The 17500-nt window shown below is 43.1% G+C and overlaps 1 protein-coding gene across 1 annotated transcript in view; it reads right to left on the minus strand.

Annotated features, from left to right (window-relative positions):
* LOC110517047 (protein diaphanous homolog 3) overlaps positions 1–17500 on the minus strand; it is a 536597-nt gene that overhangs the window by 110895 nt on the left and 408202 nt on the right. The window contains exon 21 of the mRNA XM_036951469.1: positions 12957–13058. Coding sequence (XP_036807364.1) covers positions 12957–13058 — 102 coding nt within the window. The remainder of the gene's footprint in view (positions 1–12956; positions 13059–17500) is intronic.

Here is a 17500-nt window from a genome sequence, read left to right on the forward strand (position 1 = left end):
TGGTGCCTGGGTATAGAGATAGAGACAGACAGAGAGAATAAAGAGAGATCAGGGTCTATATATGGTGACTGGGTATAGAGACAGACAGAGATAATAAAGCGAGATCAGGGTCTATATATGGTGACTGGGTATAGAGACAGACAGAGAGAATAAAGAGAGATCGGGGTCTATATACGGTGCCTGGGTATAGAGACAGAGAGAATAAAGAGAGATCAGGGTCTATATATGGTGACTGGGTATAGAGACAGAGAGAATAAAGAGAGATCAGGGTCTATATATGGTGACTGGGTATAGAGACAGAGACAGACAGAGAGAATAAAGAGAGATCAGGGTCTATATATGGTGCCTGGGTATAGAGACAGAGACAGACAGAGAGAATAAAGAGAGATCAGGGTCTATATATGGTGACTGGGTATAGAGACAGATACAGACAGAGAGAATAAAGAGAGATCAGGGTCTATATATGGTGCCTGGGTATAGAGACAGAGACAGACAGAGAGAATAAAGAGAGATCAGGGTCTATATATGGTGACTGGGTATAGAGACAGAGACAGACAAAGAGAATAAAGAGAGATCAGGGTCTATATATGGTGCCTGGGTATAGAGACAGAGACAGACAGAGAGAATAAAGAGAGATCAGGGTCTATATATGGTGCCTGGGTATAGAGACAGAGAGAATAAAGAGAGATCAGGGTCTATATATGGTGCCTGGGTATAGAGACAGAGACAGACAGAGAATAAAGAGAGATCAGGGTCTATATATGGTGACTGGGTATAGAGACAGAGACAGACAGAGAGAATAAAGAGAGATCGGGGTCTATATATGGTGACAGGGTATAGAGACAGAGAGAATAAAGAGAGATCAGGGTCTATATATGGTGACTGGGTATAGAGACAGAGAGAATAAAGAGAGATCAGGGTCTATATATGGTGACTGGGTATAGAGACAGACAGAGAGAATAAAGAGAGATCAGGGTCTATATATGGTGACTGGGTATAGAGACAGAGACAGACAGAGAGAATAAAGAGAGATCAGGGTCTATATATGGTGCCTGGGTATAGAGACAGAGAGAATAAAGAGAGATCAGGGTCTATATATGGTGCCTGGGTATAGAGACAGAGAGAATAAAGAGAGATCGGGGTCTATATATGGTGCCTGGGTATAGAGACAGACAGAGAGAATAAAGAGAGATCAGGGTCTATATATGTTGACTGGGTATAGAGACAGAGACAGACAGAGATAATAAAGAGAGATCAGGGTCTATATATGGTGCCTGGGTATAGAGCAGAGAGAATAAAGCGAGATCAGGGTCTATATATGGTGCCTGGGTATAGAGACAGAGACAGACAGAGAGAATAAAGAGAGATCAGGGTCTATATATGGTGCCTGGGTATAGAGACAGAGAGAATAAAGAGAGATCAGGGTCTATATATGGTGCCTGGGTATAGAGACAGAGAGAATAAAGAGAGATCGGGGTCTATATATGGTGACTGGGTATAGAGACAGAGAGAATAAAGAGAGATCAGGGTCTATATATGGTGCCTGGGTATAGAGACAGAGAGAATAAAGAGAGATCAGGGTCTATATATGGTGACTGGGTATAGAGACAGAGATAATAAAGAGAGATCAGGGTCTATATATGGTGACTGGGTATAGAGACAGAGAGAATAAAGAGAGATCAGGGTCTATATATGGTGACTGGGTATAGAGACAGAGAGAATAAAGAGAGATCAGGGTCTATATATGGTGCCTGGGTATAGAGACAGAGACAGACAGAGAGAATAAAGAGAGATCAGGGTCTATATATGGTGCCTGGGTATAGAGACAGAGAGAATAAAGAGAGATCGGGGTCTATATATGGTGCCTGGGTATAGAGACAGACAGAGAGAATAAAGAGAGATCAGGGTCTATATATGGTGACTGGGTATAGAGACAGAGACAGACAGAGAGAATAAAGAGAGATCGGGGTCTATATATGGTGACTGGGTATAGAGACAGAGAGAATAAAGAGAGATCAGGGTCTATATATGGTGCCTGGGTATAGAGACAGAGACAGACAGAGATAATAAAGAGAGATCAGGGTCTATATATGGTGCCTGGGTATAGAGCAGAGAGAATAAAGCGAGATCAGGGTCTATATATGGTGCCTGGGTATAGAGACAGAGACAGACAGAGAGAATAAAGAGAGATCAGGGTCTATATATGGTGCCTGGGTATAGAGACAGAGAGAATAAAGAGAGATCAGGGTCTATATATGGTGCCTGGGTATAGAGACAGAGAGAATAAAGAGAGATCAGGGTCTATATATGGTGCCTGGGTATAGAGACAGAGAATAAAGAGAGATCAGGGTCTATATATGGTGACTGGGTATAGAGACAGAGACAGACAGAGAGAATAAAGAGAGATCAGGGTCTATATATGGTGACTGGGTATAGAGACAGAGAGAATAAAGAGAGATCAGGGTCTATATATGGTGACTGGGTATAGAGACAGAGACAGACAGAGAGCATAAAGAGAGATCAGGGTCTATATATGTTGCCTGGGTATAGAGACAGAGACAGACAGAGAATAAAGAGAGATCAGGGTCTATATATAGTGCCTGGGTATAGAGACAGACAGAGAGAATAAAGAGAGATCAGGGTCTATATATGGTGCCTGGGTATAGAGACAGACAGAGAGAATAAAGAGAGATCAGGGTCTATATATGGTGCCTGGGTATAGAGACAGAGACAGACAGAGAGAATAAAGAGAGATCAGGGTCTATATATGGTGACTGGGTATAGAGACAGAGACAGACAGAGAGAATAGAGAGAGATCAGGGTCTATATATGGTGCCTGGGTATAGAGACAGAGAGAATAAAGAGAGATCAGGGTCTATATATGGTGCCTGGGTATAGAGACACAGAGAATAAAGAGAGATCGGGGTCTATATATGGTGCCTGGGTATAGAGACAGACAGAGAGAATAAAGAGAGATCAGGGTCTATATATGGTGACTGGGTATAGAGACAGAGACAGACAGAGAGAATAAAGAGAGATCGGGGTCTATATATGGTGACTGGGTATAGAGACAGAGAGAATAAAGAGAGATCAGGGTCTATATATGGTGCCTGGGTATAGAGACAGAGACAGACAGAGATAATAAAGAGAGATCAGGGTCTATATATGGTGCCTGGGTATAGAGCAGAGAGAATAAAGCGAGATCAGGGTCTATATATGGTGCCTGGGTATAGAGACAGAGACAGACAGAGAGAATAAAGAGAGATCAGGGTCTATATATGGTGCCTGGGTATAGAGACAGAGAGAATAAAGAGAGATCAGGGTCTATATATGGTGCCTGGGTATAGAGACAGAGAGAATAAAGAGAGATCAGGGTCTATATATGGTGCCTGGGTATAGAGACAGAGAATAAAGAGAGATCAGGGTCTATATATGGTGACTGGGTATAGAGACAGAGAGAATAAAGAGAGATCAGGGTCTATATATGGTGCCTGGGTATAGAGACAGAGACAGACAGAGAATAAAGAGAGATCAGGGTCTATATATGGTGACTGGGTATAGAGACAGAGACAGACAGAGAGAATAAAGAGAGATCGGGGTCTATATATGGTGACAGGGTATAGAGACAGAGAGAATAAAGAGAGATCAGGGTCTATATATGGTGACTGGGTATAGAGACAGAGAGAATAAAGAGAGATCAGGGTCTATATATGGTGACTGGGTATAGAGACAGACAGAGAGAATAAAGAGAGATCAGGGTCTATATATGGTGACTGGGTATAGAGACAGAGACAGACAGAGAGAATAAAGAGAGATCAGGGTCTATATATGGTGCCTGGGTATAGAGACAGAGAGAATAAAGAGAGATCAGGGTCTATATATGGTGCCTGGGTATAGAGACAGAGAGAATAAAGAGAGATCGGGGTCTATATATGGTGCCTGGGTATAGAGACAGACAGAGAGAATAAAGAGAGATCAGGGTCTATATATGTTGACTGGGTATAGAGACAGAGACAGACAGAGATAATAAAGAGAGATCAGGGTCTATATATGGTGCCTGGGTATAGAGCAGAGAGAATAAAGCGAGATCAGGGTCTATATATGGTGCCTGGGTATAGAGACAGAGACAGACAGAGAGAATAAAGAGAGATCAGGGTCTATATATGGTGCCTGGGTATAGAGACAGAGAGAATAAAGAGAGATCAGGGTCTATATATGGTGCCTGGGTATAGAGACAGAGAGAATAAAGAGAGATCGGGGTCTATATATGGTGACTGGGTATAGAGACAGAGAGAATAAAGAGAGATCAGGGTCTATATATGGTGCCTGGGTATAGAGACAGAGAGAATAAAGAGAGATCAGGGTCTATATATGGTGACTGGGTATAGAGACAGCGATAATAAAGAGAGATCAGGGTCTATATATGGTGACTGGGTATAGAGACAGAGAGAATAAAGAGAGATCAGGGTCTATATATGGTGACTGGGTATAGAGACAGAGAGAATAAAGAGAGATCAGGGTCTATATATGGTGCCTGGGTATAGAGACAGAGACAGACAGAGAGAATAAAGAGAGATCAGGGTCTATATATGGTGCCTGGGTATAGAGACAGAGAGAATAAAGAGAGATCGGGGTCTATATATGGTGCCTGGGTATAGAGACAGACAGAGAGAATAAAGAGAGATCAGGGTCTATATATGGTGACTGGGTATAGAGACAGAGACAGACAGAGAGAATAAAGAGAGATCGGGGTCTATATATGGTGACTGGGTATAGAGACAGAGAGAATAAAGAGAGATCAGGGTCTATATATGGTGCCTGGGTATAGAGACAGAGACAGACAGAGATAATAAAGAGAGATCAGGGTCTATATATGGTGCCTGGGTATAGAGCAGAGAGAATAAAGCGAGATCAGGGTCTATATATGGTGCCTGGGTATAGAGACAGAGACAGACAGAGAGAATAAAGAGAGATCAGGGTCTATATATGGTGCCTGGGTATAGAGACAGAGAGAATAAAGAGAGATCAGGGTCTATATATGGTGCCTGGGTATAGAGACAGAGAGAATAAAGAGAGATCAGGGTCTATATATGGTGCCTGGGTATAGAGACAGAGAATAAAGAGAGATCAGGGTCTATATATGGTGACTGGGTATAGAGACAGAGACAGACAGAGAGAATAAAGAGAGATCAGGGTCTATATATGGTGACTGGGTATAGAGACAGAGAGAATAAAGAGAGATCAGGGTCTATATATGGTGACTGGGTATAGAGACAGAGACAGACAGAGAGCATAAAGAGAGATCAGGGTCTATATATGTTGCCTGGGTATAGAGACAGAGACAGACAGAGAATAAAGAGAGATCAGGGTCTATATATAGTGCCTGGGTATAGAGACAGACAGAGAGAATAAAGAGAGATCAGGGTCTATATATGGTGCCTGGGTATAGAGACAGACAGAGAGAATAAAGAGAGATCAGGGTCTATATATGGTGCCTGGGTATAGAGACAGAGACAGACAGAGAGAATAAAGAGAGATCAGGGTCTATATATGGTGACTGGGTATAGAGACAGAGACAGACAGAGAGAATAGAGAGAGATCAGGGTCTATATATGGTGACTGGGTATAGAGACAGAGAGAATAAAGAGAGATCAGGGTCTATATATGGTGCCTGGGTATAGAGACACAGAGAATAAAGAGAGATCGGGGTCTATATATGGTGACTGGGTATAGAGACAGAGAGAATAAAGAGAGATCAGGGTCTATATATGGTGCCTGGGTATAGAGACAGAGAGAATAAAGAGAGATCGGGGTCTATATATGGTGACTGGGTATAGAGACAGAGAGCATAAAGAGAGATCAGGGTCTATATATGGTGCCTGGGTATAGAGACACAGAGAATAAAGAGAGATCGGGGTCTATATATGGTGACTGGGTATAGAGACAGAGAGAATAAAGAGAGATCAGGGTCTATATATGGTGCCTGGGTATAGAGACAGAGAGAATAAAGAGAGATCAGGGTCTATATATGGTGACTGGGTATAGAGACAGAGATAATAAAGAGAGATCAGGGTCTATATATGGTGACTGGGTATAGAGACAGAGAGAATAAAGAGAGATCAGGGTCTATATATGGTGACTGGGTATAGAGACAGAGAGAATAAAGAGAGATCAGGGTCTATATATGGTGCCTGGGTATAGAGACAGAGACAGACATAGAGAATAAAGAGAGATCAGGGTCTATATATGGTGCCTGGGTATAGAGACAGAGAGAATAAAGAGAGATCAGGGTCTATATATGGTGCCTGGGTATAGAGACAGAGAGAATAAAGAGAGATCAGGGTCTATATATGGTGCCTGGGTATAGAGACAGAGAGAATAAAGAGAGATCGGGGTCTATATATGGTGCCTGGGTATAGAGACAGACAGAGAGAATAAAGAGAGATCAGGGTCTATATATGGTGACTGGGTATAGAGACAGAGACAGACAGAGAGAATAAAGAGAGATCGGGGTCTATATATGGTGACTGGGTATAGAGACAGAGAGAATAAAGAGAGATCAGGGTCTATATATGGTGCCTGGGTATAGAGACAGAGACAGACAGAGATAATAAAGAGAGATCAGGGTCTATATATGGTGCCTGGGTATAGAGCAGAGAGAATAAAGCGAGATCAGGGTCTATATATGGTGCCTGGGTATAGAGACAGAGACAGACAGAGAGAATAAAGAGAGATCAGGGTCTATATATGGTGCCTGGGTATAGAGACAGAGAGAATAAAGAGAGATCAGGGTCTATATATGGTGCCTGGGTATAGAGACAGAGAGAATAAAGAGAGATCAGGGTCTATATATGGTGCCTGGGTATAGAGACAGAGAATAAAGAGAGATCAGGGTCTATATATGGTGACTGGGTATAGAGACAGAGACAGACAGAGAGAATAAAGAGAGATCAGGGTCTATATATGGTGACTGGGTATAGAGACAGAGAGAATAAAGAGAGATCAGGGTCTATATATGGTGACTGGGTATAGAGACAGAGACAGACAGAGAGCATAAAGAGAGATCAGGGTCTATATATGTTGCCTGGGTATAGAGACAGAGACAGACAGAGAATAAAGAGAGATCAGGGTCTATATATAGTGCCTGGGTATAGAGACAGACAGAGAGAATAAAGAGAGATCAGGGTCTATATATGGTGCCTGGGTATAGAGACAGACAGAGAGAATAAAGAGAGATCAGGGTCTATATATGGTGCCTGGGTATAGAGACAGAGACAGACAGAGAGAATAAAGAGAGATCAGGGTCTATATATGGTGACTGGGTATAGAGACAGAGACAGACAGAGAGAATAGAGAGAGATCAGGGTCTATATATGGTGACTGGGTATAGAGACAGACAGAGAGAATAAAGAGAGATCAGGGTCTATATATGGTGCCTGGGTATAGAGACAGAGAGCATAAAGAGAGATCAGGGTCTATATATGGTGACTGGGTATAGAGACAGAGAGAATAAAGAGAGATCAGGGTCTATATATGGTGACTGGGTATAGAGACAGAGAGAATAAAGAGAGATCAGGGTCTATATATGGTGACTGGGTATAGAGACAGAGACAGACAGAGAGAATAAAGAGAGATCGGGGTCTATATATGGTGACTGGGTATAGAGACAGAGAGAATAAAGAGAGATCAGGGTCTATATATGGTGACTGGGTATAGAGACAGAGAGAATAAAGAGAGATCAGGGTCTATATATGGTGCCTGGGTATAGAGACAGAGAGACAGAGAGAATAAAGAGAGATCAGGGTCTATATATGGTGACTGGGTATAGAGACAGAGAGACAGAGAGAATAAAGAGAGATCAGGGTCTATATATGGTGACTGGGTATAGAGACAGAGAGAATAAAGAGAGATCAGGGTCTATATATGGTGCCTGGGTATAGAGACAGAGAGAATAAAGAGAGATCAGGGTCTATATATGGTGACTGGGTATAGAGACAGAGACAGACAGAGAGAATAAAGAGAGATCGGGGTCTATATATGGTGACTGGGTATAGAGACAGAGAGAATAAAGAGAGATCAGGGTCTATATATGGTGACTGGGTATAGAGACAGAGAGAATAAAGAGAGATCAGGGTCTATATATGGTGACTGGGTATAGAGACAGAGACAGACAGAGAGAATAAAGAGAGATCGGGGTCTATATATGGTGACTGGGTATAGAGACAGAGAGAATAAAGAGAGATCAGGGTCTATATATGGTGACTGGGTATAGAGACAGAGAGAATAAAGAGAGATCAGGGTCTACATATGGTGCCTAGGTATAGAGACAGAGAGAATAAAGAGAGATCAGGGTCTATATATGGTGCCTGGGTATAGAGACAGAGCAACCAGCTGATCTCCTCTGTTATTGTAAATAGCGGGGGGGTGGGCAGCGCCTCATTGCAGCGCGGGGAGACAAACACAACGTTGATCCCTGAGCCCCGAGGTTCAGCCTGGGAAGCTGAAGAGCCATTTAACACGATGAAAACAGATCGGCCCGACAACACAACACATCTAAAGATGTGACATCCAATAATAATAAGATATATTAATTCATCTTATTAACGGCCGGCTCCAGCTGTGATGCTGTAGTTTACAGTAAGAACAGTCAGTGCGTAGCCACAGGTAATAAAAACTAACACATTAAACAATTATGGTGACATATAATATGATGATTTTTATATTTTTTAAATTCTAAGCATGTTGTTTTTGTACTAAAATACACAACTTGATTACAATGTGGCCTATTTACTGTGACCAACGTAGAGCTGTGGATATAGATACTGTGACCAACGTAGAGCTGTGAGTCCTACTACAACGTCACTAACCCAGTGTCTCAGTCACTGTCCTACTACAACATCACTAACCCAGTGTCTCAGAGTCACTGTCCTACTACAACGTCACTAACCCAGTGTCTCAGTCACAGTCCCACTACAACGTCACTAACCCAGTGTCTCAGTCACTGTCCTACTACAACGTCACTAACCCAGTGTCTCAGAGTCACAGTCCTACTACAACATCACTAACCCAGTGTCTCAGAGTCCTACTACAACGTCACTAACCCAGTGTCTCAGAGTCCTACTACAACGTCACTAACCCAGTGTCTCAGAGTCCCACTACAACGTCACTAACCCAGTGTCTCAGTCACAGTCCTACTACAACGTCACTAACCCAGTGTCTCCGTCACAGTCCCACTACAATGTCACTAACCCAGTGTCTCAGTCACAGTCCTATTACAACGTCACTAACCCAGTGTCACAGTCCCACTACAACGTCACTAACCCAGTGTCTCAGTCACAGTCCTACTACAACGTCACTAACCCAGTGTCTCAGTCACTGTCCTACTACAATGTCACTAACCCAGTGTCTCAGTCACTTTCCTACTACAACGTCACTAACCCAGTGTCTCAGTCCCTGTCTACTACAACATCACTAACCCAGTGTCTCAGAGTCACTGTCCTACTACAACGTCACTAACCCAGTGTCTCAGTCACAGTCCCACTACAACGTCACTAACCCAGTGTCTCAGTCACAGTCCTATTACAACGTCACTAACCCAGTGTCTCAGTCACAGTCCCACTACAACGTCACTAACCCAGTGTCTCAGTCACAGTCCTACTACAACGTCACTAACCCAGTGTCTCAGTCACTGTCCTACTACAATGTCACTAACCCAGTGTCTCAGTCACTTTCCTACTACAACGTCACTAACCCAGTGTCTCAGTCACTGTCCTACTACAATGTCACTAACCCAGTGTCTCAGTCACTTTCCTACTACAACGTCACTAACCCAGTGTCTCAGTCCCTGTCTACTACAACATCACTAACCCAGTGTCTCAGTCACAGTCCCACTACAACGTCACTAACCCAGTGTCTCAGTCCCAGTCCTACTACAACGTCACTAACCCAGTGTCTCAGAGTCACTGTCCTGCTACAACATCACTAACCCAGTGTCTCAGAGTCCTACTACAACGTCACTAACCCAGTGTCTCAGAGTCACTGTCCCACTACAACGTCACTAACCCAGTGTCTCAGAGTCACTGTCCTGCTACAACATCACTAACCCAGTGTCCTCCAGTGAGGTACAACAACATGAAGCACCTTGTGACAACTGCTGATGTAAAACGGGGTTTTTACGAATAAAATAAAATATAAATCATATTTAAAAAACACTGGATTTAAATTCCATATGTGTTGCCATAACAACACGTCTGTCTGTGAGGTAGTGTACAACATACATCCTGTATGTGTTGTCATAACAACATGTATGTCAGTGTAAAACACACATACATCCTGCATGTGTTGTCATAACAACAAGTATGTTCAATTACAGTATATCCACTGTCACATAGTGCAGGGGTTCCTAAACGCGGTCCCGCCCTAAACACATTTGGTATTTTGGCCCCTGGAGCTACACAGCTGTATGACGGGCTGGTTATTTGAATCAGCTGTGTCGTGAAAACCACAACGTGGCCCCTGACGTTCTGTATATAAAACATACATGTTAACAGCTGTATGTTGAGCCTCGTTACGAAGCCCAACCTCTGAGCAGCTGAAGTAGGAAGGATAGAAAACCTCATCAATACAGTAGCTAGTCTACCCTCTATTCTCCCAGTTACTACCTCATCAATACAGTAGTTAGTCTACCCTCTATTCTCCCAGTTACTACCTCATCAATACAGTAGCTAGTCTACCCTCTATTCTCCCAGTTACTACCTCATCAATACAGTAGTTAGTCTACCCTCTATTCTCCCATAGAGTTACTACCTCATCAATACAGTAGATAGTCTACCCTCTATTCTCCCAGTTACTACCTCATCAATACAGTAGTTAGTCTACCCTCTATTCTCCCAGAGTTACTACCTCATCAATACAGTAGTTAGTCTACCCTCTATTCTCCCAGTTACTACCTCATCAATACAGTAGCTAGTCTAGCCTCTATTATCCCAGTTACTACCTCATCAATACAGTAGTTAGACTACCCTCTATTCTCCCAGTTACTACCTCATCAATACAGTAGTTAGTCTACCCTCTATTCTCCCAGTTACTACCTCATCAATACAGTAGTTAGTCTACCCTCTATTCTCCCAGAGTTACTACCTCATCAATACAGTAGTTAGTCTACCCTCTATTCTCCCAGTTACTACCTCATCAATACAGTAGTTCATCTACCCTCTATTCTCCCAGTTACTACCTCATCAATACAGTAGTTAGTCTACCCTCTATTCTCCCAGTTACTACCTCATCAATACAGTAGTTAGTCTACCCTCTATTCTCCCAGTTACTACCTCATCAATACAGTAGTTAGTCTACCCTCTATTCTCCCAGAGTTAATACCTCATCAATACAGTAGTTAGTCTACCCTCTATTCTCCCAGTTACTACCTCATCAATACAGTAGTTAGTCTACCCTCTATTCTCCCAGTTACTACCTCATCAATACAGTAGTTAGTCTACCCTCTATTCTCCCAGAGTTACTACCTCATCAATACAGTAGTTAGTCTACCCTCTATTCTCCCAGTTACTACCTCATCAATACAGTAGTTAGTCTACCCTCTATTCTCCCAGTTACTACCTAATCAATACAGTAGTTAGTCTACCCTCTATTCTCCCAGTTACTACCTCATCAATACAGTAGTTAGTCTACCCTCTATTCTCCCAGAGTTACTACCTCATCAATACAGTAGTTAGTCTACCCTCTATTCTCCCAGTTACTACCTCATCAATACAGTAGTTAGTCTACCCTCTATTCTCCCAGTTACTACCTCATCAATACAGTAGTTAATCTACCCTCTATTCTCCCAGTTACTACCGACATTTCTCTCCCTCTCTCCGCCTCGACATTAACCTTGACATGAACCTCGACATGAACCTCGACATGAACCTCGACATGAACCTCGACATGAACCTCGACATGAACCTCGACATGAACCTCGACATGAACCTCGACATGAACCTCGACATGAACCTCTAGCAGTATGTAGAGTAGAGCTCCCTTCTCTTTCACCTCCAATCTCCTCCCCTCCCCTCTACTCTCCTCCCCTCTACTCTCCCACCCTCCTCTCCTCCCCTCTACTCTCCCACCCTCCTCTCCTCCCCTCTACTCTCCCACCCTCCTCTCCTCCCCTCTACTCTCCCACCCTCCTCTCCTCCCCTCTACTCTCCCACCCTCCTCCCCTCCCCTCTACTCTCCCACCCTCCTCTCCTCCCCTCTACTCTCCCACCCTCCTCTCCTCCCCTCTACTCTCCCACCCTCCTCTCCTCCCCTCTACTCTCCCACCCTCCTCCCCTCCCCTCTACTCTCCCACCCTCCTCTCCATGTCCACAGACCATTTATATCAGTGTTTCCTGTTTTGAAGCAGTGATTTGTGGGTAGCCTTGCTCACGCTGGCGGCCATCGTGGAATAAATAACCAATCGGCTGCTGAGCCCGTCAGACAGACGGAACGCTCAACGCTCTCCGGCCGCCTCGCACGGCGACCTTGTCGGTGATTCACTGTCGTGTGTGTGTGTGTGTCTGTGTGTGTCTGTGTGCGTGCGTGTGTGTGTGCGTGCGTGTGTGCGTGTGTGTCTGTGTGTGTCTGTGTGTGCGTGTGTGTCTGTGTGTTTGTGTGCGTGTGTGTCTGTGTGTCTGTGTGTGTATGTGTGCGTGCGTGTGTGTGTCTGTGTGTGTCTGTGTGTGTGTGTGTGTGTGCGTGTGTGTCTGTGTGTGTGTGTTTGTGTGCGTGTGTGTGTGTGCGCGAGTGTCTGTGTGTGTGTGCGCGTGTGTGTGTGTGTTTGTGTGCGTGTGTGTCTGTGTGTGTGTGTGTGTCTGTGTGTGTGTGTGTGTGTGTGTGTCTGTGTGTGTGTGTGTGTGTGTGTGTGTGTGTGTGTGTGTGTGTGTGTGTGTGTGTGTGTGTGTGTGTGTGGGGCTACTCACCACCACTCCAAACTGCTCAGGCTCAGACAGACTGTTGTAGTCATTCTGAAACTTCATCAAAGCATTCAGCTGCTCCTGCTCAGGAAGGTGTTTAACCAAGTTCTGGAGAGAGAGAGATGGAGGGGGTGGAGAGAGAGAGATGGCGAGAGAGAGAGGAGGGGGGTAGAGAGAGAGATGGAGAGAGGTGGGATAGAGAGAGGGAGAGAGATGGAGAGCGAGATGGAGGGGGTGGAGAGAGAGAGATGGAGAGAGAGAGAGGAGGGGGGTAGAGAGAGAGATGGAGAGAGAGAGATGGAGGGGGTGGAGAGGGAGAGAGGAAAGAGAGAGAGAGAGAATGATGAGTGGGTGGAGAGTGATGGAGAGAGAGAGTAGAGGTAGAGAGACACATGGGGGAGAAGAGACAGATAAGAAAATGGTAAGAGTTTAAATTCATTGGAGTTTTAAACTGAGGCATTAAAAATGGAACACAATGTCCAGGACTTATTCAAGTGCAATTATAACGGTTCCACCTTTAAACCAGAACCGATCAATTATAACGGTTCCACCTTTAAACCAGAACCGATCAATTATAACGGTTCCACCTTTAAACTAGAACAGATCAATTATAACAGTTCCACCTTTAAACTAGGACAGATCAATTATAACGGTTCCACATTTAAACTAGAACGGTTCCACCTTTAAACTAGAACATATCAATTATAACGGTTCCACCTTTAAACTAGGACAGATCAATTATAACGGTTCCACCTTTAAACTAGGACAGATCAATTATAACGGTTCCACCTTTAAACTAGGACAGATCAATTATAACGGTTCCAGCTTTAAACTAGGACAGATCAATTATAACGGTTCCACCTTTAAACTAGAACCGATCAATTATAACGGTTCCACCTTTAAACTAGAACGGTTCCACCTTTAAACTAGAACATATCAATTACAATGGTTCCACCTTTAAACTAGGACAGATCAATTATAACGGTTCCACCTTTAAACTAGAACATATCAATTATAACGGTTCCACCTTTAAACTAGGACAGATCAATTATAACGGTTCCACCTTTAAACTAGGACAGATCAATTATAACGGTTCCACCTTTAAACTAGGACAGATCAATTATAACGGTTCCACCTTTAAACTAGAACAGATCAATTATAACGGTTCCACCTTTAAACTAGGACAGATCAATTATAACGGTTCCAGCTTTAAACTAGGACAGATCAATTATAACGGTTCCACCTTTAAACTAGGACAGATCAATTATAACGGTTCCACCTTTAAACTAGGACAGATCAATTATAACGGTTCCAGCTTTAAACTAGGACAGATCAATTATAACGGTTCCACCTTAAAACTAGGACAGATCAATTATAACGGTTCCACCTTTAAACTAGGACAGATCAATTATAACAGTTCCACCTTTAAACTAGGACAGATCAATTATAACGGTTCCACCTTTAAACTAGGACAGATCAATTATAACGGTTCCACCTTTAAACTAGGACAGATCAATTATAACGGTTCCAGCTTTAAACTAGGACAGATCAATTATAACGGTTCCACCTTTAAACTAGGACAGATCAATTATAACGGTTCCACCTTTAAACTAGGACAGATCAATTATAACGGTTCCACCTTTAAACTAGGACAGATCAATTATAACGGTTCCACCTTAAAACTAGGACAGATCAATTATAACGGTTCCACCTTTAAACTAGGACAGATCAATTATAACGGTTCCACCTTTAAACTAGAACAGATCAATTATAACGGTTCCACCTTTAAACTAGAACAGATCAATTATAACGGTTCCACCTTTAAACTAGGACAGATCAATTATAACGGTTCCACCTTTAAACTAGAACGGTTCCACCTTCAAACTAGAACATATCAATTATAACGGTTCCACCTTTAAACTAGAACAGATCAATTATAACGGTTCCACCTTTAAACTAGAACATATCAATTATAACGGTTCCACCTTCAAACTAGAACGGTTCCACCTTTAAACTAGAACATATCAATTATAACGGTTCCACCTTTAAACTAGAACAGATCAATTATAACGGTTCCACCTTTAAACTAGAACAGATCAATTATAACGGTTCCACCTTTAAACTAGAACATATCAATTATAACGGTTCCACCTTCAAACTAGAACGGTTCCACCTTTAAACTAGAACATATCAATTATAACGGTTCCACCTTTAAACTAGAACATATCAATTATAACGGTTCCACCTTCAAACTAGAATGGTTCCACCTTTAAACTAGAACATATCAATTATAACGGTTCCACCTTTAAACTAGAACATATCAATTATAACGGTTCCACCTTCAAATTATAACGGTTCCACCTTCAAACTAGAACGGTTCCACCTTCAAACTAGAACGGTTCCACCTTCAAACTAGAACGGTTCCACCTTCAAACTAGAACGGTTCCACCTTTAAACTAGAACAGATCAATTATAACGGTTCCACCTTTAAACTAGAACAGATCAATTATAACGGTTCCACCTTTAAACTAGAACGGTTCCACCTTCAAACTAGAACATATCAATTATAACGGTTCCACCTTTAAACTAGAACAGATCAATTATAACGGTTCCACCTTTAAACTAGAACATATCAATTATAACGGTTCCACCTTCAAACTAGAACGGTTCCACCTTTAAACTAGAACATATCAATTATAACGGTTCCACCTTTAAACTAGAACAGATCAATTATAACGGTTCCACCTTTAAACTAGAACATATCAATTATAACGGTTCCACCTTTAAACTAGAACATATCAATTATAACGGTTCCACCTTCAAACTAGAACGGTTCCACCTTTAAACTAGAACATATCAATTATAACGGTTCCACCTTTAAACTAGAACATATCAATTATAACGGTTCCACCTTCAAACTAGAACGGTTCCACCTTTAAACTAGAACATATCAATTATAACGGTTCCACCTTTAAACTAGAACATATCAATTATAACTGTTCCACCTTCAAATTATAACGGTTCCACCTTCAAACTAGAACGGTTCCACCTTCAAACTAGAACGGTTCCACCTTCAAACTAGAACGGTTCCACCTTCAAACTAGAACGGTTCCACCTTCAAACTAGGACATATTCTTCTTTATTTTCTTTCGGAAAACTTTGAAACAGATTTAGAAAATATGTTAATAACCAAGATAATCGAGGACAAGTCATCAAACTGTTCTCCTAAAAGGTTAAACGTTAACCTAAATAGATGTGAAGTACTTTTGGGGAAACGGTAATTTCCCAATGCATCTCTGAGTATTTCAGTGTGTGTGAGACAGAGAGAGAGACAGAGAGAGAGACAGAGAGAGGCAGAGAGACAGACAGAGAGAGACAGAGAGAGAGAGAGAGAGGGAGATACACAGAGAGAGAGAGACAGAGACACAGAGACAGACAGAGAGACAGACAGGGAGATACACAGAGAGAGAGAGACAGACACAGACAGAGACAGACAGACAGAGAGAGATACACAGAGAGAGAGAGAGAGACAGAGACACAGAGAGAGAGAGACAGAGACACAGACAGAGAGAGACAGACAGAGAGAGATACACAGAGAGAGAGAGAGACAGAGACAGAGAAAGAGAGAGACAGAGAGACAGACAGAGGGAGATACACAGAGAGAGAGAGACAGAGACAGAGAAAGAGAGAGACAGAGGGAGATAGACAGAGAAAGAGAGATACAGAGAGAGTGTATCCACACCACTCTGTATGGGCTAGTTGTCGTTAAGGAACGTGGAGTGTTACATAGCAGGACTTGAACAAACGAGGACCATGGAGACAGACAGAGACGGACAATACAATAGACCAGACCATAGACCTGGGAGAGAGTCCATTACCATCTAGTCACAAACATACACGGCCTGCCGGGCTGCTCTAATGAGGCACGACACACACACAGGAACTTGTGGACAGGGCAGCAAGGTGTGTGTGTACTGAGTGTGTGTGTGTGTGTGTGTGTGTGTGTGTGTGTGTGTGTACCATGTCACGGGGAGGCGATGAAAGGGCAAAAAGAAAATGAGGAATGACATTTATTCAACCTCTTTCTCCTCTTTGTCCTTTCCTCTCCTCTTTGTCCTTTCCTCTCCTCCCCCATCTCCTCTCTCCTCTCTCCTTGTCCTTTCCTCTCCTCTCCTCTCCCATCTCCTCTCTCCTTGTCCTCTCCTCTTTGTCCTCTCCTCTCCTCTCCTCTCCTCCTTGTCCTCTCCTCTCCTCCCCCATCTTCTCTCTCCTTGTCCTCTCCTCTCCTCTCCTCCTTGTCCTCTCCTCTCCCATCTCCTCTCTCCTTGTCCTCTCCTCTTTGTCCTCTCCTCTCCATCTCCTCTCCTCTCCTCTTTGTCCTCTCCTCCCCCATCTCCTTTCCTCTCCTCTCCTCCTTGTCCTCTCCTCTCCTCTTTGTCCTCTCCTCCCCCATCTCCTCTCCTCTCCTCCTTGTCCTCTCCTCCCCATCTCCTCTCCTTTGTGTCCTCTCCTCTCCTCTTTGTCCTCTCCTCCCCACCTCCTCGCCTTTG

This window comes from Oncorhynchus mykiss, chromosome 18, assembly GCF_013265735.2.
Source record: "Oncorhynchus mykiss isolate Arlee chromosome 18, USDA_OmykA_1.1, whole genome shotgun sequence".
NCBI lineage: Eukaryota > Metazoa > Chordata > Actinopteri > Salmoniformes > Salmonidae > Oncorhynchus > Oncorhynchus mykiss.